Genomic DNA, 27,178 nt, shown 5'->3' with positions numbered 1-27,178 from the left:
TTCTATTTTGGAAATCAAATGGGTATCTTCTCATTTGCCCTCACCGTTAACAAACTTCTACACATACTGTTACTGTTTTTAGACAAAGTGGGCTTGACTGAAAATTTGCCTGTAATATGCATAATCCTCTTATTAAAAATTATTATATATGTTCATGAGTGGAAATATCAAAATGTCATACTATGATATAAACTAATAAAAAGAACTCCCAGAAGTGTGATCCTTTACCTGAATAATGTATGTATGTTTTAAATCATATAATTTCTAACAGTATGAACATAGCAATTTAAATAAATACTTCTGGCATTCATGAACTCTAAAATACGATATCTAATATTATACTCAAAATAGTATATTATTGTGAAACAGTAATCCAACAGCTGAAAGATACTGTTCACTTTTGAGTTTAAAATTTAAGTATTAAAAAGATATTTACCACATTTTAATTCTAACCATCATATTTTTATAATGATTAAGAATTTATCAATGTAATTATTACAAAATCATTATGCATCTCAAGTAGAGCATACAGTTTTGCTTGCTACATATAGTTCAAGAAAAACATAGCAAAGTTAGAAAAAGTCCTGAGAAGAGTAACTGATAGCAATAAGGATACTGGACTCTCATCAGAATGACTTAAAACATTTTTAAAAGACTTGTTTTTTAGAAAAGGAGGAGGTACAGAGGGAGTACTAATAAAATTGTAAATGTGATATGTATGGCAACTCACAGAATCCTGAAGTAGTCACAGTTGGGAAAATAAAAAAAAAAGCACAATATAACTATAAAAATGGAGTACTTTCATGAGCCACAAAAAAATTCAGCTTTGTTACAATTGAGTGCCTTAATAGTTTATATAAGGTCTGATACCTACAGGATTTTTCATTACCCCAAGATAAAGCATAATCCCTAAACTTGAATATGTTCAACAAGTGCTGAATCATTGGTTATAAAAACAGTACAGGGTTTTGAGAATCTTAAGCTCCTAAGGAAATAATCTTTCCCAAAATATCCCGATGCCATGTCAAAGACTTACTGTGCTGATAGATCATTATAGTCTTATGAACGTTCATTATATGGCTTTGAGCTTTGACAACTACGGTCGCAGCAAACTTTACTTTTACTCACTTATTACCTTGAGAATATTGTATCTGTTGAAGATTCCACCTGCATGACCTCCATCTCTGTGTTCTCGGACTGTACTTTGCATCTGATGAAAAAATATTTCAAATATATGTCCATTAGCTTTTATGTCTTTTCTGATGGGAAACATGGTTCTTGACTCATATGATTCTATTTTCAAGGATATAACATGGGTTTTTAATATTTTTGTTGTTTTAAGGAATATGAATTCTGTAAGTTCACAAGTACTATTTTCTAATCATAGCTGTTAGCTAGTACAATCAATCCGAAAACAGTATTTATAGGTGAAAACTATATAATGCAAACTAAAGGAAGAAAAAGAAACAGCTGGATGCATAGGTGAGCTAAACAAAACTAATTACCATACTAAAAAACAACAAAGATTTATTTGTACCCATTTGTTTTGCAATAATAAAGCACAATTTGTATTTCATTGAGAGTTGGAGTTTCTTGAGTGTTAGAACTTAAGCCCCACTCAATTTTGTATCTCTGTGCTCAACTCAGACATATAGGGTACATATTCTTCAAAGTGTAAGGCACTGTTAAAAGATTTCAGTGGATCCAAGAATTTTGTGGAAAGAAAGCTGGAAGAAAAATTTCCTGGATAAGTAGTATCCGCATGTTCTGGGTCCTGTCTGAGATACTGGGCTTTGCAATTGTCTTAGTGAAGGGAGGGAACATTAGCCTTTCCCCACAAATGATGGCAACCTCTAACTAATAGAATTCCAGTGGAATTCTGTATTAGTATTAGCTGTAGTGCTGAACCAAGTTATCAGAATAAGGTTTACTGAGGGAGTGTATCTTAAATGATTTTGAAACTTTTCCATATGGTAGAGTTAGGGACAATTAAAAAACCCTACCACATTTTCAAGTGGATCTGGAACCCTCCAGGAAACTTAGTTATTGAAGCAACATTTATTTAAGCTATATGAACATACCTCTTCCTCCACAGACTGAAACTCTTTATCATCAGGAGACAGATCTATGAGAATTGTTCCACTTCCAGAAGTGTTCAGGGTTAAGTATGGGTTAAGACCTAGCCAATGAAATTTGAAGGTAAAAAAAAATTGCCAAAAAAACAATTAACATCAACCAAAAATAACCATCTGGTTTATCTGATGCTTACTACCAATTTTTAAAAACATTTTAGATTTCACCAGTTTTTCCCACTAATGTCCTCTTCCTGTTCCAGGGTCCAAACTAGAACACCAATTTAAACTACTAATATTTGATCTGAAAAGTTATAAGCGTTTTGTGGGAATAGTTCAGAAAATCTTTGTTCTTTATCTCCTATTCTTAAAGAGTTTTCCACACATTTTCTTCTTCAAATTATTTTCTTAACTAAGTGTGCAGCCCTTTCAGCATTTGGTCCCTTTATTTTTTGTAACTACGAGGAAGAATTATGACAGAAAGTTGCATGGCCTCAGGTAATTTAAAATTATCCTAGAATGAGAAGTCCATAAAATTTACTAACTATGGAATGCTTATTCTAACCCATAATAGATTCTTTAACTCAGCAATGAATTTGTCGTATTTTCTGAATGCCAATGGTCAAAGATTAACCATATAGATTTTTGTATTTTTACTCTCACAAAGCTTTTTAAACGGAATCTTAAAAAGAATTTTCTAATTTCTTTGGTATATTTATAACACAATTCACCTTTAATTTCTGCAACAAGACCTCCAAATTTCCGCTGTTTTCCCAGATAGGAATTAAATCCTTTACTGCTGGGTCAATGCATGGTGGTTTGCCTCTGGAGGTTAAGAGCACTATTCTAGTTCTGAGCTCTGGTCTGAATAACCAGGCTACCACATGCCAAACTCTGACAGACTTACAGGTATGGCCGAATTCCAATGTCTAGGAGAAGTATGGAGAGTATACAGAGGTCAACATTTTACAGAATAAAGATTTAAAAGAATAAAGACTGACAAATGCTTAACTAAGGCATCTTTGGATCACCCAGAAGAAAGATGCTTGAAAGTGCTGAAAGATAAGGACAGTTTATCTATTGACTTTATGCACTGAGTGACAGCTACAACTTTTAAGTCAGCAAGATAAAAAGACTGTCACAAGATTGCCACTAGTTCCAATCTGCAAATTAGGTATAGTGTAGGTATAGAATCCTGGCTTCAAATGAAGATGAGGAAGATGACAACTTTTTGCAGGCAGGTGACTCTGATGTGCCCTGTCAGAAAACATTCTGTCATGACGTTTCTCTTCCATGTAGGAATGAATGTTGCTACCCAACTGTGGCTGGATGTATCAGAACGACTCCAGGACCAGAAGTGGCATGGAGGGACATATCTCTGCCACTTAGAGGCAGAGTCTGTTTCTGCCATTGTTTCCTGAGCATTTCAATGCAGTCTTAATAACTGTGTGCCAGATACTATAATGTGTTTAAAGTACACACACTGCCTGCTTTCCTTTTTAACCTGCCGCTTTTCTAAATGACCCTTGCTATTCCAATACTCAATTGCAACTGCCACCCTACCAGATCAGTATTATTCTAGCAAAATCACAATGGTAGTCCACAACTGAGGGGTCTAGTTCCTCTTCATTATGATGCTATTTATATTGTATACTAACATCCCAGGGAGCCATAGGTTTTTCCTCCTCTTTATCTTATAAAATTTTGTCATCTATACTAGAAATATCCAAGACTATCTCACATTTTAAACATTTTGCCCTAGTCTATACCAAGCAAATAAAGTGCATCTATCTTTAATTGATCCTATTCCAGCACTCCAGCTTAAAGCATTCTTTAGCTTGAATCAGCTAATTTTTAGAGGTACTCTTTTTTTTTTCTTTCAAAAGATGGACCACATCCTGGCTAGCATACATTCTTCCCTGAAAATTCCTTGATTTTTACTAGTGGAGGTTTATCTCGAACCCTAGTTGTACAGCCAGGACTTCAATTATAGATGCTCTAATCCCAGGATAAATAATTTCCTTAGTTTCATAATGATGTTAAAATGTGGTTTTGACACTTAATTCACCTTTTTATACCCAGGACCTGGTACATAGGAAGTTTTAATACCTGTTGAATGAATACAATTTGCGTTTTCCTTAAGTATCAACATTCAGGAGAAATAAAAATGTTCAACTTTCTTAAATTTCCTCAGTTGCAACATTATCATTTCTCAGTATTTTCGCTGCATGTATTTAGGATTTAGCTATTTACAGAAAAAGAGAGATTTACAAACTGTTTTATGGGCAGGCCTGAACACCTTGTCATTACCTATCCTATTACCATAAGATATGAGATATCCAAGTTTCAGATCTCTTAGAATCATAAAATTTTAGAACTAGAATAACTCAAGCTCTAGATTAGAAATAACAGAAATATAACGAGCTAAATCAATTCCCAAATTTCTGAATGGCCCAGAAATTTTACGTAGATTCACACAGTAAACAGCAGCAGCTCAGGAAGCTTAACAGTAGCAGAGCTACGACTTGATTAAAGGTTTTCCAAATCCTAATTAGTGCTTTTCCTATTAAATGGACTCTCTCTTACAGATTTTTACATTATCATTTAGTAAGTTGAGGGCTGCCTTTATGCAAATTATTAAACTGATGATAGTAATGATTTAAAGTGAAATACCTTGTTGTCCAGAGATAAGTCTCTCAACTCCTTTAATTAGTTTGTGTCTATGTCCATAAGCATTGATTCCGATCTCCTTCAGTTCCTTGTGCCCCATCTCAACTAATACATCCAAAGTGATCTTACAAAAGAGGATAAAACTGTTTAGAAGACTTACTCATTTGGTGGACATTCATATATGGTGATCTCATAATGTATTAGATTCATACATTTACTTCAAATTATTTAGAATAGCTTAGGAATGAAAATAAACCAGCTGTTAAACTGAAAATGAAAAGTTGCGGGTAATTAGCAAAAAGCTAATCTAATTAAACAGCAAGCTGAGTCACAAATGGACAAAAATATCATTATTTTCATTTAGCATAAGAACCTCAGAACTAAGCTGCCAAACACTAATGCACTTTCAAATTAACCATATTCAGGTACACTATTTTATCTTTTCCACCACCCCTCTACATCCAACCTATTTATACAATGTCTTCAATGGTTTCTCCAGGCTATGCTAACTTGCACTTTTGCATCATTGTTCACACTAACCCTTTCATCTCAAATGTATATTCCTACTTTGTGAAATGAAACACATTCTTTAAACTACTGTTTTATTTACACATCATCTAAAAAGCTTTCCCTAAACAGTGCAGCTTGCAATAACCTTTTTTCTTTATTGGAATTTAAAAAATCTATGCCCAAAACTTAACTCTTCATATGTTTTTGTTATAATTCCATAACTAGCTCAACAGTTCCTTAGGGTAAAAATCTATAGTATGTATATGTTCTGAACCAAAAAAATCAGTAATTATATTCTGAAAGAGTACTATAAATTGGGACTGTTCTAGAAATACCCAGATACATAGTTGGCATATCTTCACACCTTTCTATAGAGGCTAGCAAAGTGTCAGGCTTAAAGTGGGTAGTGATTGACACAACAGACCTAAATAAACAGGCTCAAGGATAACTTATTTTAAGGGTTGAATAAGTAAATTTTCCATTCATGAAAGTTATTTTACTATTACTACCCAGCAGTCAATCTTTACGTGCTAATACACTAAACAGAAATTCCAAGATCAAGCCAAATTTAGAAGAGTAACTGATTTTTAGTTTCTTAAAAAACCATCCCCCTCACCCCCAAAACAGGTCGAGTGGTTCGGAGCATTTCATAAAACATGAAACCAAGAAAAAACAATTCATCTACTCACCTGTTCTCTCTCAAATATATCCATTAGGTGTTCGAGCCCAAGGTTCCTTACAAACTGAGTTATGCTAAAATCTACCCCTGGAACTGGAAAATAAAAAAAACCCAGAACAAAGTTTCACATCAGAATAATGATATATCAACATTATAAAAATAAAGTTTTGTGCTATTACTATATACATGAAGAAAGTAAAAATAAAGCAAAATATTAATAATATCTACTTGGGATGTAATACTGAACATAACATTAAAAACTGCAAAGCAAAAGCTATAAAATATCATCATTAGAAGAAGCAGTTAACCAACGGGGTACTCTCAGGTTAAAAAATAATATCTTTTTTGCGCTGGCCAAGTGGCACGTTGGTTAGGAGTTGGCTTGGGATGCCAGCTCTGAGCAGCAGGGCCCTGGTTTGGATCCCACATGAGGGCCAGTGACGCTCACTGCGCCCTATACAGCTACGATGGTGAACAACAGCTTGACCTGGAGCTGGGCTGCTGTGAGTCGCAGGCGACGGCGTAGGCTGCAGTGAAGCTGCAGTGGGCTGCCATAAAGGTACCGTGAGCAGCCGGCAGCCGGCATGAGTTGTGAAGAGCTGCTGTGAGCAGCCATCTGTGGCCGGCGACCTATCTGCCTCGCCCGGGAAGAGCGCAATAATAGCGCAATTTTAGACTATGTTAATTAATCTGATATTAACAGTTGTATTTAAGGTTAAAAAAAGACTTCTTAGCATTCCAAATGCCAAATATGTGGCTACAATACAAGTTAGAAAGTTGTTTTTGTAGAACGTCTTACCCTCCTTTTTCTCCAAACTGGAAGCACCCTCTGTTCCACTTGAACTAACCACTGAAGACAGTTCAGAAAAACTTCCAGATAAGTTATCAAGACTGCTTGCTGCAGAAAGGCTTGATGGGCTGGATGGACCTGAAGACAGAGCATCGGCAGTGGCTCCTGGGCTTCTCACGCCATTGAGTACTTGAGGTTTGTAACATGAAGGCAGAGCAGACGGGGGCATGGCTGCTGTTAGGAGAGCAGTAACATCGTCTGCCTAGAGTACATGTCAGAGAGAGATGAAATCTGGGATAAGCAACTTTTACAATTCTATACCCAATAGGATGCATTTAAAAATGACAAAAACTCAGATCTGCACTAGAATTGTGTATTATACAAAATGATTATTTTAAAAAGCAAATGAGTGATATTTAACTAAACTTATTAAATATAAAACATAATTCAGAACATCTGTTCCAAGACACACAGAATCAAAATAAAACTGTTAAATATGGTGAAGCATGAAAAGAATATCGTAACTTTGATACTATGAAAAGCAGTGAAATGAATTACAGAAATATCAATTTAAAAAGGTAACAGCTTTTAACACTATTGCAGTTACTCTGAAAGAAGTAATTCAACCTACATGGAACTTTAGCAAACATAATAATCGTTTTATATTTCTTGGAAAATATTCAATGAACAATATTATCTGTTTCTCAAAATTGAACATTTTTGGGGGTAACAAAAATAATTATTGTAATCAAATTTGCTAAAATGGAAAAAAAAATCTCCAAATTTACTGGTACATTAATTTGTTTAATTAAGGACATATGTCATTATTTCATAATGCTCAGTTAAGACACTAAGTAATTAACATTCAGAAAGAAGTAAATCAGTACTTGTTTTCACGGTTAGTCATTTTTACCGCCTATTCCAATCCTCACCTTTTTTCCCCCTCGAGTCTGAGAACTCATATCGCATGCAGTTTGTATATAAAATTTAAAAATAATATTAGCACCATTTACTGGGTGCTTTTTATGTACCTGACACCATGCCAAGGACTTTAAGTACATTTCCTCATTTAATTCTCATATTAACCAGATATATTTTATCCCCATTTATAGATGAGGTAACTGAGGCTTAGAGGTTAGGCAACTTGCAAGATTGAGCAACTATAAGTGGCAGAGCTGGAATTCTACGGCAGGTCTGTTTGACCCTCATGCCCACATATGTTCTCTAGAGCACTTTGTTTCATTGTCAATTATATCTGGTGGACTAACATAACAAATGGAAAGACTGATTTAGAAAAGTTCACTTCTAAGATTGTTTGGAATGGGAAAACCACTTCCATCCTAACTCAAGAATTTCTTCTCCCTTCCCCTCCACTGCTCTGGTCAATTTCCCCAGTGGTGGAGGCAAAAGAGGCACCTGTGTCACAGTGGCCAAAGCAGAGGCAGAGGCTAGAATGGAGACTTCTACACAAGTTCCCTCGGGAGAGGAAGGAAACTTTGGAGGAGGTAGTGTGGAAGGGAAGGGAACCTCTACTAGAAGCAGGTTTTACGGCTGCACCTTCAGGGCAATGGTTCCAGCTGGGAAAGTTCATCAAGATCCATGTCTTGTACTACCTTCCACTGTATGCACTGTAATAGCATCCATTGAGGGCCTGTGCCTATTTTGTTTCCCAACTAATGTAAGCAGTTGTAGTTCTTTTTTGCCAATTCCCAAAGTACTCAGGACACAATAACAGATTGATAATCCTATTGTTTTACTTATTATATATTAATACCAAAGAAATCCTACATTTAAATTGGGCTAAAAACCAGATTTTGCCACATTCATCATGAAGACATTTTATATATACCAAGTGAATTTTAAAAAGTGAGAAAAGCATTAAGATTTTTCAAAGAGCCCATCACTTACAGAAACTAAATCTAAAGGTGTTTGTCCTTCCTGATTTTTAAGAGTAGGATCAGCTCCATGGGCCAACAATAAAGCACAAAGCTGTGTTCGTCCCTTTTGGGCTGCTTCATGCAAAGGTGTGAAAGCCCATTTGTCCGTGGCATTGACACATGCATTATACTTTATTAGTAAAGCTGCTACATCTACATGCTGTAAAAGAAAATATTCCTGTTACAGTATGAAATTTTATTTTATCATAGTTTCTAAAGAGAAACTCGCCATATACCTATTTTTCCATGTTTTCATATTTAGTCAGAAATGAAAAGAAAAACTGTTTCTCTTCAACATTATTATTTATGGGTAATTAAAAATTACAGAAGACATTTCAATAACAAGAGGCTATCTAGAAAATGTGAAGAATTCTACAAAGGAGGGAACTAAACTAATATGACTAACAATTTCTCATTTATTCAAAGGTTAAAGCTGATGAACATCAATTTATAAACCAGTAGCCTACCTCAATTATTCAAACTATACTATTGAGGATGGCCAATACTGGTTATAACATTTAGGGCTGTAAAAAGTCAGGAACAATGCATCCGAATCTCTACAGATTCCTATGAATCCCAATGGGTTTCCTGGGCACCAACATCTCAATGAAAATAAAAGATAGGTGCTAAGGAAGATAATAAAATGAATGACAAAATATGCTGCACATCACACAGCAAGCTTGCAATAGATTCAGAATTAAAACTTGGAAGTTATTTAACCTCTTTAGCCCTCATATTTACTTCTCTATAAAATGAGAAAGTCAAACTAAATTCCCTTTGAACTGCAATACTGATTTTCACTTTGAAAATGTCAGAGATTTTTAAAGGTAACACAAAAGAACTTACCCCATAAGATGCTGCATTATGTAAAGGAATAAGTCCCCCTTTGTCTTGCGCATTCACGTCAGCTCCATGTTGTAACAAATACTCTGCAACTTCTAAATTATTATAACCAGCTGATTTAGAAAAGAAGAAAAATTACTTTCAATTGTTAATATAAAAAGTTACATATATGTAACTCTATATATAAAGCATAAGCATTATTTTAAAAATAAAGAGACTATAGAAATCTGAAATTCCCCATTGTAGCCTATGAACATTTTATCTTATGGAAAAACTGCCCACTGGCCTCAAGTTGGAAGCGTTCAGTCATGATGCACATTCGTTTAGAGACTCTTAAATTTATACTGATTGACTGGCTTGTATCTTTCCTTTTAAAACCTTCTTACCAAAGTCCCTGCCTTCATGGTTGTTGTATATACAACTTCTTGAACTCAGGTACATGGTCTCAAGGGCTGCAAGCAAAAGGCATCCAATCATACAAAAGCCAAGTTAGGAACACAAGTGCTGGCAGAGCAGGATACAGCCAGCACCCAGCATGGGTCTCAGCACCTCATTTCCCCAGAAAGCCACAAGGACATGCTTTTTGCTAGAGAGAACTTAGGAGTACCCATCTCTACAAGTCTGGTAGCAGGACCTGTAAGTGTTGCTAAAGCTATGAAGTAAAACTTAGTTTTATAAATATGCCATAACCTCTTAGCTATCATCTTGGGAACTGTCAGCTGTCTTAGTACATACATACTCTTATGGTAAAGTATATTTTATTTGACACCTATTCATAGATTGAAAGCAAATCTGGAACTTAACTTTGCCAACATAACACTAGATATCACTTGAAACTAAAAATAGTTCAAAATATTTTATTCACATTTATTTTTATTGTAGTTTTTACTTTTTATCCTTTTGCTGAAAGATCTAAAGCAGAAAATTTAAGTAAGATCAAGCAAAGAAAATCAAAACCACAAAACTATCTAAGTATTACAGTGAATCCAAAAGTCCTTCCAGGTCTGAGGGTATAACACTTGCCCAAGTAGGCAGAAATATTTTGTGTAAACAACATATTTGCCACTTACAAAAGCAACATAAACATAAATAGCAATGTTAAATGTTCTAGATAAGTTACCATAAAGATATAAAAAGCTAATATAAATAAATACGCAAAGCATAGTTCAAATCAGAGGCCAAGTCACATCCTGTCTTGCATGAACTAGATAGAAACTCCTGATTGCCAGTGGAAGTAGAAAAGCTTTTTCTCACTATGTGAACATTTGTGGCTTATCAATTCCAAAATTCTCTAAAAGACACACAGATGGAGTAATTCTTTTCCTTGGACACTGGGGTCCCAATTTACATGGGGTGAGAATTTAAAGGTAAAAATCTCATATAGCCAAAATATCCCTTAACCATTAGGAACACACAGTTACTCAGCCTGTGAGACTGAAACTGAGAGAAGAGTAGATTTTCATTTCCCTTATTACACAACTGACAGAACACCTGCATTACTTTTTTCTTTTTAAACCATGTATTTAGATAAACTTGTATGAGTCAAATATGTCTATGATGCAAATCCACTGAAGTAGTAGCTGTAGCTCAGTGATTTTAATGGCCCATTTTCTAGCATCCTCAACGCATCTATAAAAGCTGTAAAAACCACAAAGGTGCACTGTGTCAATTTCATGAGAGAAAACCTAGAACAAATGTTATGTACTCAATTGTGTCCCTCAAAATTCCTATGGTGAAGCTTTAACCAACAGTACCTTCGGAATGTGACTGTACTTGTAGATAGGGCCTCTAAAGAGGTAATGAAATTAAAATGAGGCTATAGGCCCTAATCCAATTTGACTGGTGTCCTTAGAAGAGATTAGGACATATATAAAGAAACACCAGGGATGTGGTCATAACAGAGAAAAGGCCATGTGAGGATTCAGTGAGAAGGTAGCCATCTGGAAGCTAAGGAGAGAGGCCTCAGGAGAAACCGATCCTGCTAACACCTTGAACCTCAGAACTGTGAGAAAATAAATTTCTGTTGTTTAACCATATAGCCTGTAGTATTTTGTTAAGGCAGGACTAGAAAACTACTAATACAACAAATAACGTTGACAAGAGGTTTATGTAACCAACAAGTCTTTTCCTTTTTTTTCACATTTATTTTTTAAGATTTTTTTTTTTTTCCTGCTGTGCTTAACAGTGATCATTAGAATGGAAAGCTTTAGCTTCTTATGAGGAAGGCTGGCTCAAGCAGGCATACTTTTCAAGTTTCTGTAGCCCAAACTCACTCATCAAAGATGACTCAAACAATATGATGACCTGGAATAAAGGTTCCAAAGGTTTCAAAGTACAATTGAAAGCCTCTTTCAATTGTTCTTACTGAATGTAACACTAGTACTCACGTGAACATGAAGTACAGTTGCCTTGTACAAATACACTTGAGTAAAATGGTGGTATTAAAAGATATTTGAATTGAACCCTTTAAGTTTACTTGCAGGAAATATTTTACTCAGGTTAAATGAATATTAGATGTCGCCAGCCTAAATCTGTGAAACTTCACTTACCTGCTAAATGTAAAGGTGTTGAATGTCGGCCTTGGGTATCACGGCAATTTACATTATCAGGAGAAGACAACTTCTTTACTCTGGCTAAACAACCCTTCTTGGCAGCATCTAACAAAGCTGCATCTCCCCTAAGTAGATCTTGGATATCTGTATCTCCATCTTTAACAAGATCCAGAGGAGTATTTCCATCCCTGTTTTTCTTTGTAGGATCTGCACCGTGCTGGGCATGTGAAAAAGAGAAAGAAACTGGCTTAAGTTTGTCCTTGGTCAATGAGAAAATAGTTAATGTAACTATGCCAAAGAAAACTATTTTATACTGAGACTCTACCTTAAAGGTTAACGTAATTCTTATTAATGTTTAATTTAATACACAAAAAATTATAAAAAGATTAGAGACCGTTAAATATTATTGGGCTTTTATAATGTAATAATATAGTCAAAATGTTAAACTACATTCAAAGTAAGGTATTTCATTAAGTTAACTTTCACGTATGCTATTTTTAGTTTTCACAAACACTGAAAAAAATTATAAATTTAACTTTAGTGTTATTTATACTGTAAAATATCTACTGGTACATGTATTAAACCAGTACTACCAATTTTATTAGTGCTAAATAAAACCTGGCTTATAAATTACATAATCCATCAACTATTTTAAAGTCAAAGTACTAAATAAGAAAAATTAAGATAATCAGAGAACTGTTACATGATGATAGCTGACTTGATACAACAAATCTGTGTGTGGTACACATACCATAGATTAAAATACTGTTCATGACATTTATTCTGAAATCTAGGTAGAGAAGTAGGTAATTTTTCTTCCGACCCCCCTTACTAGTTTAAGTTTATATTAGAGTTATTAAAAATATCAAACATATTCTATGTAATATACCGTCCATAAGTACTTAAATATACCTGGAGCAGAAGTTTGCAAATTTCATATTTTCCTTTTGCTGCAGCTTCATGTAAAGGCGTAAATTTCCATAAATCAGCTACATTAACTACTGCTCCATGCTTAACAAGAAGTTCTGCAACTTCATAATGTCCATAAGAACATGCATTATGCAAAGGTACAAGGCCTCTGAAATGAAAAGCTAAGTAAGCAATGCAACACAAAGATATGTTTTAAATAATTACATATAGCTGATAAATTTCTTGAACTGCACAAGGGATTATACTGAGTATATTTTATAGAACCTAAGTATTTATTGAAAGCATAGAATTATTTGGGGGGGTGGCTAGGGAGGAAATATTTAAAACTGCAGAGAATATAATAAAAACTATATACTCAATATCTAGAATTGAGAATTGTATACTTTTAAAGAAAAATAATTTTAAGATAAACTGGAAGAATTCAAATATCCTCAATGAAAACTGAAAAATTTGGGCGGGCAGAGTGGCGCGCTGGTTAAGAGAGGGCTTGGGACACCAGAGGGCCCCGGTTCGGATCCCACATATGAGGGCCAGTGACACTGCCCTCTACAGCTAAGATGCTGAACAACAGCTCGACCTGGAGCTGGGCTGCCGTGAGTCGCTGGCGACGGCACAGGCTGCAGCCCCTGCTGCAGTGGGCTGCCGTAAGCTACCATATGAGGCCAGCAGCCAGTGTGAGCGGCCAGCAGCCGCCATGAGCGGCTGTCTAGAAGCCGGCGACTGATCTGCTTCGCCAGGGAAGAGCGCAATGAGGTGCCAACTTGGGCCAGTGAAGCAACGTCCTCCACAACTAGACTGAAGAACAAAACGACAGCAACTTGTCTGTTCCCCTTCCCCCGATTCCCCAGCGCTGTTCCCATCCCCCAATTCCCCAATAAAAATCTTTATAAAAAAACCTGAAAAATTTACTACATTAAAAATCAGTATCACACTAATGTAATCTCCTTGGCCATTATAAAATTACAAGGCATTATGCAAATAAGTCTGTATATAAATGCTAACCATTATAAAACCTTAACTGAAATTAAGAAGCTATATTCAAGCCAATGTTAGAAAACAGACTACCCTGAAAATAAGAGCTACCAACTATCATAAAAATATTTTCAGATTTTCCTAAAAAGGTCAGATAAAGAAAACAAGAGGCCATGGCAACTGCTGGTACTTGCCCTTTGTCTTTAGCATGCACATCAGCTCCGTGTTGCAGCAGATATTCCACCACAGACACCCTATTATAGCCAGCTGCAAAATGGAGTGGTGTAGACTGACGCCCTTCGATGTCTCTGCAGTTGACACTCTGAACAGTACACAACTTCTACAGGATGGAACACAGTATGCACATGATGCTTCTTGTTTTCATTCATTTAGAAGTTTCAAATGTCTGACTTACTTTCTCGTCTCATCAAATCAACATCCTCAGCAACTATCTGCTACTTAATTCACATTTCCTCTTGTCATTTATTGGGAATCCCTCTCATCTATGCCTGTATCATCATCTTTTGCTAAAGCAAAAGTAGGTAAATTTTATCATTCCTATTACTACTATTTATATAAAGGTAATCTAAGTATCAATTATCAGCAATTGTAGGTTCTATTTTTGGCAAATATATATGTAGAGGTACACTGCATCACAGGACCATCAGCATGACCTGAGGCTTGTTGGAAACAGAATATCAAACCCCATCTACTGAACCGGAATCTGCATTTTAACAAAATCCATAGGTGATCTGTAAACACATTAAGTCTGAGAAGTACTGCCTGGAACCAGTGGTTCTCAAATTTCCAGGTGAACTGGTTCTCCCTCCAGATTTTCTAATTCAGTGTGTTTGTGGTAGGGCCTGAGAATTTGCATATCTAATGAGTTTCTAGGTGATACTGATGATAGTAGTCAAGGAACTGCATTTAGACGGGATGAATTAACTAAAAGAATGCTATTGCTTATATCCCGCCCTTGGGAGAATTAAGAAAATAGTTAATCAAATAATTTTTTGTGTTCTTTGGTTTAGATGAGGAAGCCTAGCTGAGAAAGCCTATAAGAATAACACTCAAAATACTCAAGAGTAGTATGCATGAAAAGTATAAATGTCCGGGGAAGAAAAGCAATACAGATGATAAATCATGGTGTTCAAAAAGTTAAAAGAATATCAATATTAGTAAAAACCCTTACTCTCTCTTTATTATCCGACCCTAAAAGCAGGAATGACCTAAGCCTAGTAAACCAAAGTATCCAACTACCAGCGGTTTTAACCTCAAGGGTTTGTATCGTATGTAAACAATAATGGACAATAATTTGATATACCTTATTCTTTTAAAGGGACAGTGTATAGGTTCCTTAAAATTCATTTCCATAAACATGCAGTTTATTTAAATTTGTGACTGTGCTGTATTTACAGAGATGTATGTGAAACTAAAATGTTTCTTTTTATTACTCAATTATCCTTATTTGCAGACAACTAGAGTAGCATCATTTACCTTTTAAAACACAGTACATACATATAAATAACTACTAGGCTCTTTATTATAATAGTACGTTCATTAAACACTGTCAAAATAAAAATCCAAAGTTAAAAACATAAGATCATATCTTACTTTTACAGTTTCTACATCTCCAGCCTTTGCAGCTTCCAGCAATTGTCTGTCTGCCTCTGAATTACCTAATGGGATACCCTCTAAAAAGAGAGAAAAAGAGTAATTAACTCCCACTTAGAAGGTGAAACCAAGCTTTTTTTTTTAAGGGAGGCATCTATCTGGAAGTAGAGTTCTTTTACAGTTTGGTAGATTGTGTAGGAAATCCCTATGGTAGTAGAAGAAAAACAGTAAGACTTTCTTAAAACTTTTTTTGAAATGTATGCGTACATATGAACGAAAAGTATGTAAATGTGAATAATCATAAAATGTGATTTAAGTCATGTAAAGGAACGTAAAATAATGAAATATGGTCTGCTTTAAAACCAAGCCTGTTGAATGGTAGAAAAATATTACATTAGTAGAGCAATGGCCAGAGATCTAACCATGGTTCTACCATTAACTAGCTGACTAGGGCAAGTCATTTGAACTTTCTGGGGCTCATATTTTTTCCAGTTCTAGAAAGAAAAGTTGGATGATACCTGAGTCATTTCAGGTCTGCAATTCTGTTTCATAGCTCATTTAAATCTCATAGGAAAGGAAGAAAACATGTACTTCACATCTTAGAACAAAATAAACTCCAGATGGATTAGACTTAAGTATAATGATTAAACCTTAAATATAATAGAAGAAAATATAGGTGAATATTATTATTTTTTTAAGACTTTTTTTTAAATTGGGGAATTGGGGGAGGGGAACAGCATTAGGGAATCGGGGAAGGGGAACAGACAGGTAGACAAATTGCTGTTTTGTTCTTCAGTCTAGTTGTGGAGGACGTCACTCCACTGGCCCATGTTGGAATGATCATTGTGCTCTTCCTGGATGAGGTAATCAGTCACCGGTCATTGGTCGGCCGCTCACAGCGGCTCCCGGTAGCTCACACCGGCTACCAGTCGCTCACGCTGGCTGCCAGCCAACTCACGTAGCCCACTGCTGCCCCACTGCAGCCTACACTGTCACCGGCGACTCACTGCAGCCCAGCTCCAGGTCGAGCTGTTGTTCATCATCTTAGCTGTGGAGGGCACAGCGTCACTGGTCCTCAATGTGGGATCTGAACCGCAGCCCTGCTGCTCAGAGCTGGCGCTCCCATGCAAGCTCTTAACCAGCTGAGCCACTCGGCTGGCCCTGAATATTATTTTTTATCTTGCAGTAGAAATGCATCTTAGAGCAGTACATCAAAAGCAGAACCAAATTGATTCGGAAAAATATCTGCCAGGCAATAAACAAAGCATTAAAAAAACTGCATAGGCTGAAGCCCTGCTGCAGTAGGCTGCCATAAGCTACCATGTGTGGCCAGCAGCCAGCGTGAGCGGCCGGCAGCTGGTGTGAGTGGCCGGGAGCTGCTGTGAGCGGCCAAGCAATGACCGGCGACTGATTGCCTCACCCGGGAAGAGCACAATGATCATACAAACATGGGCCAGTGAAGTGACGTCCTCCATAACTAGACTGAAGAACAAAAACATCAATTTGTCTACCTGTCTGTTCCCCTTCCCCGATTCCCCTCCCCCAAATTCTCCAATAAAATCTTTAAAAAAAAAGAAAATATTGCAACATACATCTTAGAAATGCAAAATAATGACACCTTTTTTCATTCATTCATTAATGGGCAAAGAGGAAATGGGGGAGCAATATGACAATATTTCTATAATTTGCATTAAAAAATCATCTATTACTTCTGTAATTCACACACATACACACAAATTCACCCAAGGAAAAGATTAAGAATTATAATTGGTGCTGACAAGGCAAACAGGTCTTATCGTACACGGTTAGTAGTAGGGTGTAAAATGGTATATAACAACCTTTTCAGAAGGCAATTTAACAATTATATGTTATCCTTTGATCTGGAAATTGTACTTTGATAATTTATTCTAAGAAAGTAGCGGGAAAGGTTAAGTAATAGTACTTAGCACAAAACTATCAAGACTGTAAATGTAGGGCCAGCCGAGTGGCACGTTTGTTAAGAGCTGACTTGGGACACCAGTTCTGAGCAGCACGGCCCTGGTTTGGATTTCACATTAGGGCCTGTGACCTAGGGCTTGCGCCCTCTACACCTAGGATGGTGAACAACAGCTCGACCTGGAGCTGGGCTGCTGTGAGTCGCTGGCGACAGCATACGCTGCAGTGAAGCTGCAGTGGGCTGCTGTGAGCTACCATGAGTGGCTGGCAGCCAGCTTGAGCGGCCAGCAGCCAGAGTGAGCTGCCAAGAGCTGTTGTGAGCAGCCGTCCAGTGGCCAGTGACCGATGTGGGTCACCCGGGAGGAGCGCAGTAATGACAGTGCCAACATGGGCCAGTGAAGCGACGTCCTCCACAACTAGACTGAAGAACAAAGGACAGCAACTTGTCTGTTCCCCTTCCCCGATTCCCCAACGCTATTCCCCTCCCTTAGTTCCCCAATAAAATCTTAAAAAAAAAAAAGACTGTAAATGTGCCTCACTAGGCAACTGAATAGGACTAGTGTCATACCCCGCAAACTGACATGGAAACAAATGCAAGCTATATGGGGAAGTATATCATGGGAATACTTGAAAGCAGTCTTGTAGTTAATTCACTGTTTTGGTAGTTTCCAGGAGATTTTATCAAACTGTCTTCATCTATTTAGGCAGTGTTCTTCTCAAAAGATGGTTTCTAGACCACAGGTATAAGGATCATCAAGGGTAAAATACAAAAGGCTTGATCTGTTACACTCCTTTTCATTTGAGTTTTGAGATGTCAAAGACACTCCATTAACTTTTAGTAAAAAGCAGAGATGTAGGCAAAGACATTTTAAAATCGGGGGACCAGATTTCTAGGCTAAAATGTTTAACCTATGTAATAAATGTGAGTGAATTCAATAGTTAAATATGTTTTAATAAGTCAAATAGTTGGTTACCTTGTACAAAATCTATATGCCTTATAAAAAAATCTAAAAAAACGAGTGAAAAATAGGGCCAGTTGTTAGAGTATTATTTTTCTTTATGGCTGCTCTAAGAGACACCTACCTTTTAAAGTTTTCTCTTCTTGAAAAGAAATAGTTATTGTATATCACTCCTAAAAGCTTTCTAAAAAAAAATAGGAGTCATTTACTTATTCAGAGATTGGACAGAAAATGCTACTAGAAAATCATAATTAAGATTGAATGACATCTGGGCATTGAGTACAATGAACTAAAGAGAAACGACAGCCAAAAATTCTAAAAAATTTTCTTTTTACTACCAAATCATACATGATATGAGAAAAAATTTAGAGGTTAATTAAAAAAATAACTTCATGGAAGCACTTAATACCTTGAAGAAGCTGCTGCACATTTTCATTTCCCATCTGTAAGGCAGTAAAGCCCTGAAGGGATATGATGTTAGGATCACATCCGTAGCTCAGGAGGAGACGGCAGGTCTGCAGATGACCACAGTGTGCAGCTCTGTGCAGGGAAGTCTGACCGAGATTATCCAGAGCATTAACCTGAACAATGCAGAAAAAGCTGAAATTAGCTTCCATGTAAAATTTAAAACCATCCAAAATGTATTTAACATTTGCTACTAATTTAAAATTCACAATTATCTTATGAAGCCTATTATCCAGGGCTAAAGCAAGTATTTATGCTCCAGTCTAGGGCATAAATTCACCAATTCATGAAGGCTGACATCAGAAAGCAGACTTAATTTTGGGTTAAAAGTGTGTGATGTCAAATAATAGTTTTGTTTAGCATTCAAGTGTTAGTAGATTCACAATGTAGAGATAGACACTGCCTAAGAAAGTCTAATGTATTTTAATGGATTTTTGATGCCCAGAAATGTGGAGACTAACCCCAATATAGACAACAATCAATAACAAAGCCAGAGACTAAATTAGAAACACGTATTTCTACTGGCTGAATCTTCTATCGTTTTTATTATGTAAAGTAATCTGTATGGATAAATATACTATGGTATACTCACATGATGGAATACTTCTGAACATTAAAAGGGAACAAACTATGGATATGGGTCAATCTCTAAAACATTATACTGAGGAAAAAGCCTTACAAAAGAGTATATATTCTATGATTTCATAGACATGAAGGCCTAGAACAGGAAAATCTAATCCATGTAGAAAAATACCAAAATGGTTATTGCCTCTAGGGGTGGAGATTATCTTGGATGGGGCCCTGTCTCTGCCATGAGACAATGTTCTATATCTTGGTGAGTTTCTGTTACACGGGTGTATGCATTAGTCAAAATTCAGTAAATGTACAATTAAGATTTCTGCATTTCATTGCATGTAAATTTTACATCTCCAAAAAACTTTAAATGAATGCTGACCTCTAGATAATGCCTACATGGAAGTATTTAGGGAAAAGTGCACTATAATTTCAAATTACTTTGAAATGTGTCAAAAAAAAAAAAGATATGCTGATGGAGGGAGAAAGTGATGGCACGTTAATAAAACAGTAATAGTAAAATGTTAGTAACATAATCTAGGTGATGGGTACATAATTTTTCTCTATAAAATTCTTTCAACTTGGTTCTATTTTTGAAAATGTTCACAATAAAAATCACCTGTAACACCCCCATCTCCACCTCTCCCTACCAGGGAAATAATTCTTCAAAACATAACTGAGAAATTAAGTTCCTCAGTAAACAATCCTGAGGCCACTAGTGTTTTGAGACACTGTCCAATTAATATTCAGGATTGGAGAATAAATAAGGATATAGTTAAGACTTTCTCAATGAATCCAAAACTAGACTATAAGTAGCTCATCTCCAGGCTTAAGGAACCTGAAAAGGCAATTTAAAATGCTCAGAACATTTTATTCACATTAATCTATTTATTCACATACCAAAACTCACTGAAATATTAAACATATCCACTTGAAAACTTTATTTGGGTACCACTTTGTTTAAGATTAGGGTGACCAACTTGTCCTGGTTTGCCTGGGACTTCCCCAGTATTAGCACTACAGTCCTGCATTTCTGGAAATTCCTCAGTCCTGGACAAACCTGGATGGATGGTCACACTAGTTAAGACTATTACATTGAGTTTCACAACTCAAATTTAATATGCACCCCGACAGTCTTCTAGTAATTCATCACACGTATGAATAAAGCCATCAGTGAAAAAGTTACAGAACAGAGAGACAAATGAGTATGCCAAGCAGTCAAGCAGAAATAACTTTATTTTATTCAATAATTTACAATAGAAAAGATTGAGATTATACATTATTAAGAATTTCCCCAAATCAAAGAGAAATCAAGACACTGAGAGGCAACAGAAAAAGAAATTATCGAATGCTAAACAGTTCCTTCAGTGGAAACCCCAGGAAGGACAGATCAGAAAACTATTGCAAAGCACATTTAGAGAAGGGCCTCGGGGCCACCCAGAGGGAAAGGATCTCTATTTCTTTCTTCTCCCTTCACTCAGAGCAGCTCCATTCTTTGTTATATAATTGATTTCTACCAAAGATTTTTTTAAAGAAGGCAAGAATCTATGTAAAAACTGTGAAACTGTTGAATTACATGACTATGTCATCTCTTCCAATCTAGGGTGCTATGCGTAAGAAATAACGACTTCTAGCCTTGAAGAAAACATAATTATTCCATGAATAATATGCTTTGTGTACAAATGCCAACTAAAACCCAGTAACTTCCCAATATAGGGAGCTAGGTTTTTAGTCAAATCATTTAATTTATTTCCTTCTAAGTTTCCTGGCTTAGTCACAGAATTAACAGAGGGTAAGAAAGTCTGTGGTTGGGGTAAACAACAGGAAGTTACCACAGTAACCAAGGAATGGATATTTTCCTGAAGAGTATACTATTAGAAAAAGACCTTAAAGATAACTTGACCAGTGGCGTGTGGTTAGAAGGAACAGATATATATGAAGGAAGGATATATACAGAAGGAAGGATATATAGCAATAATGTACTTTTGAGTAAATCTATAGGCTTTCTAGCAAAAAAATAAAGTACCTACAGAACTATTTTTGTTTGGTTTTTTTTTTTGTTTTTTTTTTTAGCTGAGCCATCCTGCTACCAGTTGGCAGCTCAGCGGCTGCTCAGCTCGGGCTGGACTCGAACTGCTGTTGCTCAGAGCTCAAGCTCTATGAGCGAGCTCTTAACCAACTGAGCCACTCGGCCGGCCCTATAGAACACATTTTTTTTTTTCTATTTTTTTTTTTTTTTTTTTTTTTTTTTAGCTGAGCCATCCTGCTACCAGTTGGCAGCTCAGCGGCTGCTCAGCTCGGGCTGGACTCGAACCGCTGTTGCTCAGAGCTCAAACTCTTGAGCGAGCTCTTAACCAACTGAGCCACTCGGCCGGCCCTAGAACTATTTTTAAGTATAGATTAAGAGGAGAAAAAGTAATACTTATGAGAGAGTAAACGAGTTTTGGAAGTCAGGCATTTCATCTGCTAAATAGAAAATAATTTATTGGATTACCAAAGTTTACCAAAAAGGAAGTATACCTTTGCTTCATGTTTCACCACTACTTCAACAACATCGTTATGAGCTTTCTCAGATGCCACATGTAGAGGGGTCAAGAATCTTAAAGAGAAAAAGTCAGCCAGACAATGAATATAGTTTCAAAAAAATAAAATGCCAATAATTTTTTATTATTAAAGGTATACTTACTCTTTAGTTTTTTCATTGATGTTTGCTCCTTTTCTTAGCAACAGTTCACATATTTGCTTTCTTTTGGGGTACGGAGATGCAGCAGCACAATGCTAAATAATTTAAATTGCAGCATTAATCAAGGACGATATATGACTGATTTTTATTTAAGAACATTTGTATTTTCAATCAAGAAGTTATTTCACTTCTTCGTTTTATTTTTGGCTTTAACTTTTTTTAACTTTGCTACTCAAAGAGTTTCTATTGGATAGAATGTGCAACGATTACTAAATGCTGGCAGAGTCTTGAAAAACTTATCAGATGATATCTGTTACTAATTATTCTGACCAAGCTTTATAGTTGTTTTACATTTTTGAAAAATCCACTACTGATGTGATGAAAAATTTAAATTTATGTGACCAATACTCCTTTCAAAACTATTCCCATATTGCATAAGGTGTTTACGCTATTTTTTAAAGGTTAATTAATAAAACACTCCAAAGGCCGGGCTGGGTTTCTTTACATGAAATAACAGCACTCATCAGCTCTGGAATCTGCTTGGTAATAGCACCGATGGAATAGCTGACAAGATGAGGGGTATGAGGGGTATTTATTTCTCTTTCAACCAGCTGCTCCACCAGAATCAGGAGCTTAGATGACCTGTTTTGCAAAAACCAGTGGTAGAAAATGATACACTTTGAGTTAGGTACTGCAGCATCTATGTCGATGATATATCAAGGAGGAAGGGAGACAGGAGGTAGGGATTTGCTAGTTATAAATCTAATTAGTATGTCATGGTCAGGTCCCAAATCTTTGCATCCTCAAAATCCAGAATGATACTCATCCACAACAAGTGTTCAACAAATGTCTGAATGAGTGAATAACTAAATCAATGTATGTATGTTAACATAAAATTGAAACCTGAAAATTCATGGGATAAAAGTTTTGGATAATGGTTAAGCTAAGTTCTATACATCTAAATACACAGTACATATGAAATTTGTTCTGGTTTAGACTTAATAATAAAGCTTATCTGATCTTCATGACTTTGCTTCAGACTCATGCTCTGATGTTGTTGACACCAAAATCATTTTGTTGCCCTCAATAAAACCATTTCTAATTGGTAAATATAGCTCCTTTGGTACGTTATGAGTAATCATCCCAGGACATCACTGTAGCACATAGAATGGAAAAAAACTACTTCCAAGAATTCTTGATCGTATTCATTTCAAATTGCACCCCTACTCCTCTGCTGCATCCCGGAACAAGGCCTATAACCTTTGGAAACCTGGAAGACACTGCCCCTGACCACAACTATCCAATACTTAACTCCTAGTATGTTTTAAGGTTAATAACAAAAATAAGTTATTTAATAGCAGGGTATTTAGGGGAAAAAAACATGTAGTATTGCTCTTCAGACCAGCAAATTTTCATGTCAGTTTTTCCAAGTTTCTCTGTACCATCTTAAGCTGTTATGATTTGAATTTTGCAGTAGCATTTCTTATTAGTCTGCAGCTTTGTTATTTTTTTTAACTTGCAAATTTTTTATAAGTAGCAAAAGGTTTAAAATCTTTTCTAGATAGGTTTCTATATAACCTTCACATAGTTTACATTGTGGCATAAGGAAGAAAATTAACCATAAAAGATATTAGGAAAGTAAGGCTACTGTGAGTTAAATATGCCCCTAAACACATTTATATACTTAGGGTCATCTTCCCTCACTCAAAGCACATTCTGCAATTCATATAGCAGGATTTGGTTCCTTTTAAATTTCTACTTCTAAGGTAGCCTGATTATACCATTCCCTTTGCTATCTTTCATCACTTATCCTTACGAGATCCCATTCTTTTCTGCTTTTCCAGATTGCCTGGTTCTCATTTACTTGGTTACAGTTCCACAGAGCTGGTATTACCTCTATCAGGGAAGTAGCCTTTACTCACACAGACACTTCATTCACACAGTATAGAGGGGAGATATACAGACTTCAGATCTAATTTTGAAAAAGATCACAACACTGGAAGCAAAACCAAGTGGTTTTATCTTGATGGCAGAATTATTTTCTTTTTCATTATTTTCAGTAGCTTCCAAAGTTTCAATTGTAAACATTTGTAATTTTTATAACAAAAAAGCAAATGATACGTATCATTTCTGATAATAAAAAATTACACATTATATATGGCAGCATATAAATAAAACATTTTTCTGGAAAGGTATGCAAATGAATAATAGTACTGCCTTTTGGGGGGTGAGGTTGTCTATTTTTCTGTATTGCTTGAAATTTTTTTTTTTATACACTATGTGCAGGCATTGATCTTTAAAAAGCACAGATTTTTAAAATAATGCTATTACTAAAAATAGGACATTATGACAGTTATCCTGTATCATCATCAGAAGTCTTTATCATTAGTTTTGCATGTTTTTGGTTTCTGTATTTTAAAAGCTTAAATCTGAAACATTACCAATGCTGTTTCATGTGTTTGAGGATGTTTAAAATTCACCATTTCCAGAGAGAGATGTTTTTTGATGCGTGTAACATCAGCTTCCCGTGCAGCTTGCAGCAAAGAGTGGCCTTTAAATTCATCTAGATGAAGAAAAAGCATTTCAATCTACATGAGAATTATCAAATTGATGGACTTATGCGAACCTAGTAAAAGACACTTTTACCAAATATAACCCCTGAAAAGGGAGACAGTGGTATTCTAGTTCCCCTCAGTTATGATCCAGTCCATCCCCAACTATATACATGATTTAGCCTACAGCCAACTCAAGGTCTATTTTGGTCTGGGGTCTGGAGGTATCTGGAGTAGTGCAAAATATTCCCAGACCAGAGAGTTCTGAGAATTATCCAAAGCATAGAACTTTTCTCAGTGAAAAAATAAAACAAAAAGTGATTACAGTCCCTATACTAACATTATGGAAATAGCCGATGGCTTTGCTCTTACATCAGAGAACTGGGGACTAGACAAGCTGGGTATTTCCAAGAGGCATCTACTGATGAACAAATGAAAGAGAATTATTTGCTCAAGATCCCTCTGTTTTATTCATCAGATTTGTGAAACCACCCATTATATCCTTTATAATTCCAGAATAATACAAGTTTCCTATTTACGATAGAGATACTATATCTGAACTAGGTGAACATTTTCTACAACATCTATTTCAGCTATACACAGAGAATCACAGAACTACTCAGATACCAAAAAATATTAAATTGTAAATCTGGGGACTATGTTTACAAGATGGCAAGCCTACAAATAACTAACTTCATGGCAGATTAACTAGAAAGTCACGTCAAAGACAGGAACAAAACCCAGATTCTTTTTTCCCCCAAAAGCATACCAACTATAAGACTAATACATATAAAGAGCTTAACTTGACTTGAAAAAATAAATACAAATATATTTTCTTTTCATAGTATCTAAAGAGCAGGATGATTAGAAACTTCCAAATGATTCAATATGCTACTCTGAGCAACAACAGAAACCACGGCTAAAGTATTTTTTATTTTAAAATTTCTAGAAGCAAACAAGAAAACATTTTGTTTATTGACATAATATCCTAGCTAAACATTTATCATTTTATACTCACATGCTAATCTTTCTTTTAACTGTGGTGTGGGAGCCAAGTCTATAGCACTTTTATTGTGACAATTCAGCAGTGTTGGATCTGCACCGTAACTTAGGAGAAGAGAACACACTTCAACCCTGTTCTTAGACGCTGCCTCATGCAGAGGAGTGAATTGCCACAAGTCCATTGCATTTACACAGGCACCGTGCTGGGAGAGTAAACCATACAATCAGTATTTAATTTTTAAGACAATTTAGAATTACTAGTACTCTGCAATTTAATATCATGCAAGCTTAAACAGCTTATGTTCCCAAAGTTCTCTTCTTAAACCAATTAATTCAGAAAAAGAATAAATTTTTTCCTCACAGAAGAAACAGTAGCTGGCTGCTAGGTCTACCCACAAAGGCCTACTAAACGCTTTTATTGTTAAAAACAGTTAAGAATGAAGTTATAGATGTAACATGTATCTTTACCAAGAATGAATTTTTTCCTTTTTTGAGCTATAGTTTACATATAATAAAATGCAGTTCTTAAGTATATACACGCCCAGTGGATGCCTGAAATCACAGATGTACCAAACTCTATAAATACTATATATTTTCCTATACATACATACCTATGATAAAGTTTAATTTATAAATTAGGCACAGTAAGGAATTAACAACAATAATAAAATAGAAACATTATAACAATATACTATAATGCAAGTTATATAAACGTCTCTCTCTCTCAAAATATGTTACTACTGTACTCACCTTTTCACTTAAAGGAAGCACTTTACAGCTTCTTTCTGGCATATCCAAATTGCCAGCATCAGTATTGCCCTTTGGGGCCATTATTAATTAAAATAAGGGTGACTTGAATACAAGCACTGCAGTACCATGACAAGTCGATCTGATAACTGAGATAGCTACTAAATGAATAATGGGCAGGTAGCATATACAGTATGGATACGCTAGATAAAGGAACGATTCATGTCCTAGGTGGGACAGTGTGGAGATTTCATCACACTACTCAAAATGGCATGCAATTTAAAATGTATAAACTGTTTACTTCTGGAATTTTCCATTTAATATTTTTGGACCACGGCTGACTGCAGGTAACTCAAATTGCAGAAAGCAAAACAGTGTATGGTGGGGAGGGGGACGAACTACTATAGTTTGAGGCATTTTGACAAACCTATCAGCTACTTACACACTTTTTTAGTACTTTTCAATGATGGGAAACTTAATTCTCGACTAACATAACTTTTTATACTTACTAGATAATTCCTATTAGGAAGTTCTCTTCTACATTAAGTTAAATATATACTTTAAATTTCGACCTATTGGTCTTTTTTTTTTTCCCCTCAAGATTTTATTGGGGAATTGGGGGAGGGGAACAGTGTTGGGGAATTGGGGAAGGGGACCAGCCAAGTTGTTGTTCTTCAATCTTCGTTGTGGAGG

At 35.8% G+C, this 27,178-nt stretch overlaps 1 protein-coding gene across 2 annotated transcripts in view; it reads right to left on the bottom strand.

Moving 5' to 3' along the window:
* The window catches only part of TNKS2 (tankyrase 2), a 58,963-nt gene that overhangs the window by 10,089 nt on the left and 21,696 nt on the right, over nucleotides 1–27,178 (bottom strand). Inside the window, exons 8-23 of one of the 2 annotated variants that reach the window (XM_019639091.1) lie at nucleotides 25,755–25,941; nucleotides 24,626–24,747; nucleotides 22,188–22,279; nucleotides 22,022–22,100; nucleotides 18,873–19,044; nucleotides 15,570–15,649; nucleotides 14,150–14,295; nucleotides 12,966–13,131; nucleotides 12,051–12,270; nucleotides 9,505–9,614; nucleotides 8,630–8,818; nucleotides 6,731–6,983; nucleotides 5,942–6,024; nucleotides 4,746–4,866; nucleotides 2,082–2,179; nucleotides 1,136–1,210 (exon numbers count right to left, since the gene is read on the bottom strand). In XM_019639091.1, coding sequence (XP_019494636.1) covers nucleotides 1,136–1,210; nucleotides 2,082–2,179; nucleotides 4,746–4,866; nucleotides 5,942–6,024; nucleotides 6,731–6,983; nucleotides 8,630–8,818; nucleotides 9,505–9,614; nucleotides 12,051–12,270; nucleotides 12,966–13,131; nucleotides 14,150–14,295; nucleotides 15,570–15,649; nucleotides 18,873–19,044; nucleotides 22,022–22,100; nucleotides 22,188–22,279; nucleotides 24,626–24,747; nucleotides 25,755–25,941 — 2,193 coding nt within the window. The remainder of the gene's footprint in view (nucleotides 1–1,135; nucleotides 1,211–2,081; nucleotides 2,180–4,745; nucleotides 4,867–5,941; nucleotides 6,025–6,730; nucleotides 6,984–8,629; nucleotides 8,819–9,504; nucleotides 9,615–12,050; nucleotides 12,271–12,965; nucleotides 13,132–14,149; nucleotides 14,296–15,569; nucleotides 15,650–18,872; nucleotides 19,045–22,021; nucleotides 22,101–22,187; nucleotides 22,280–24,625; nucleotides 24,748–25,754; nucleotides 25,942–27,178) is intronic. The other variant, XM_019639092.1, reaches the window with a different exon arrangement.

The sequence above is a fragment of the Hipposideros armiger genome, unplaced genomic scaffold, assembly GCF_001890085.2.
Source record: "Hipposideros armiger isolate ML-2016 unplaced genomic scaffold, ASM189008v1 scaffold_42, whole genome shotgun sequence".
Taxonomy (NCBI): domain Eukaryota; kingdom Metazoa; phylum Chordata; class Mammalia; order Chiroptera; family Hipposideridae; genus Hipposideros; species Hipposideros armiger.
The sequence above is the reverse complement of the archived record's forward strand: the minus strand, read 5'-3'. Positions and strand labels throughout refer to the sequence as shown.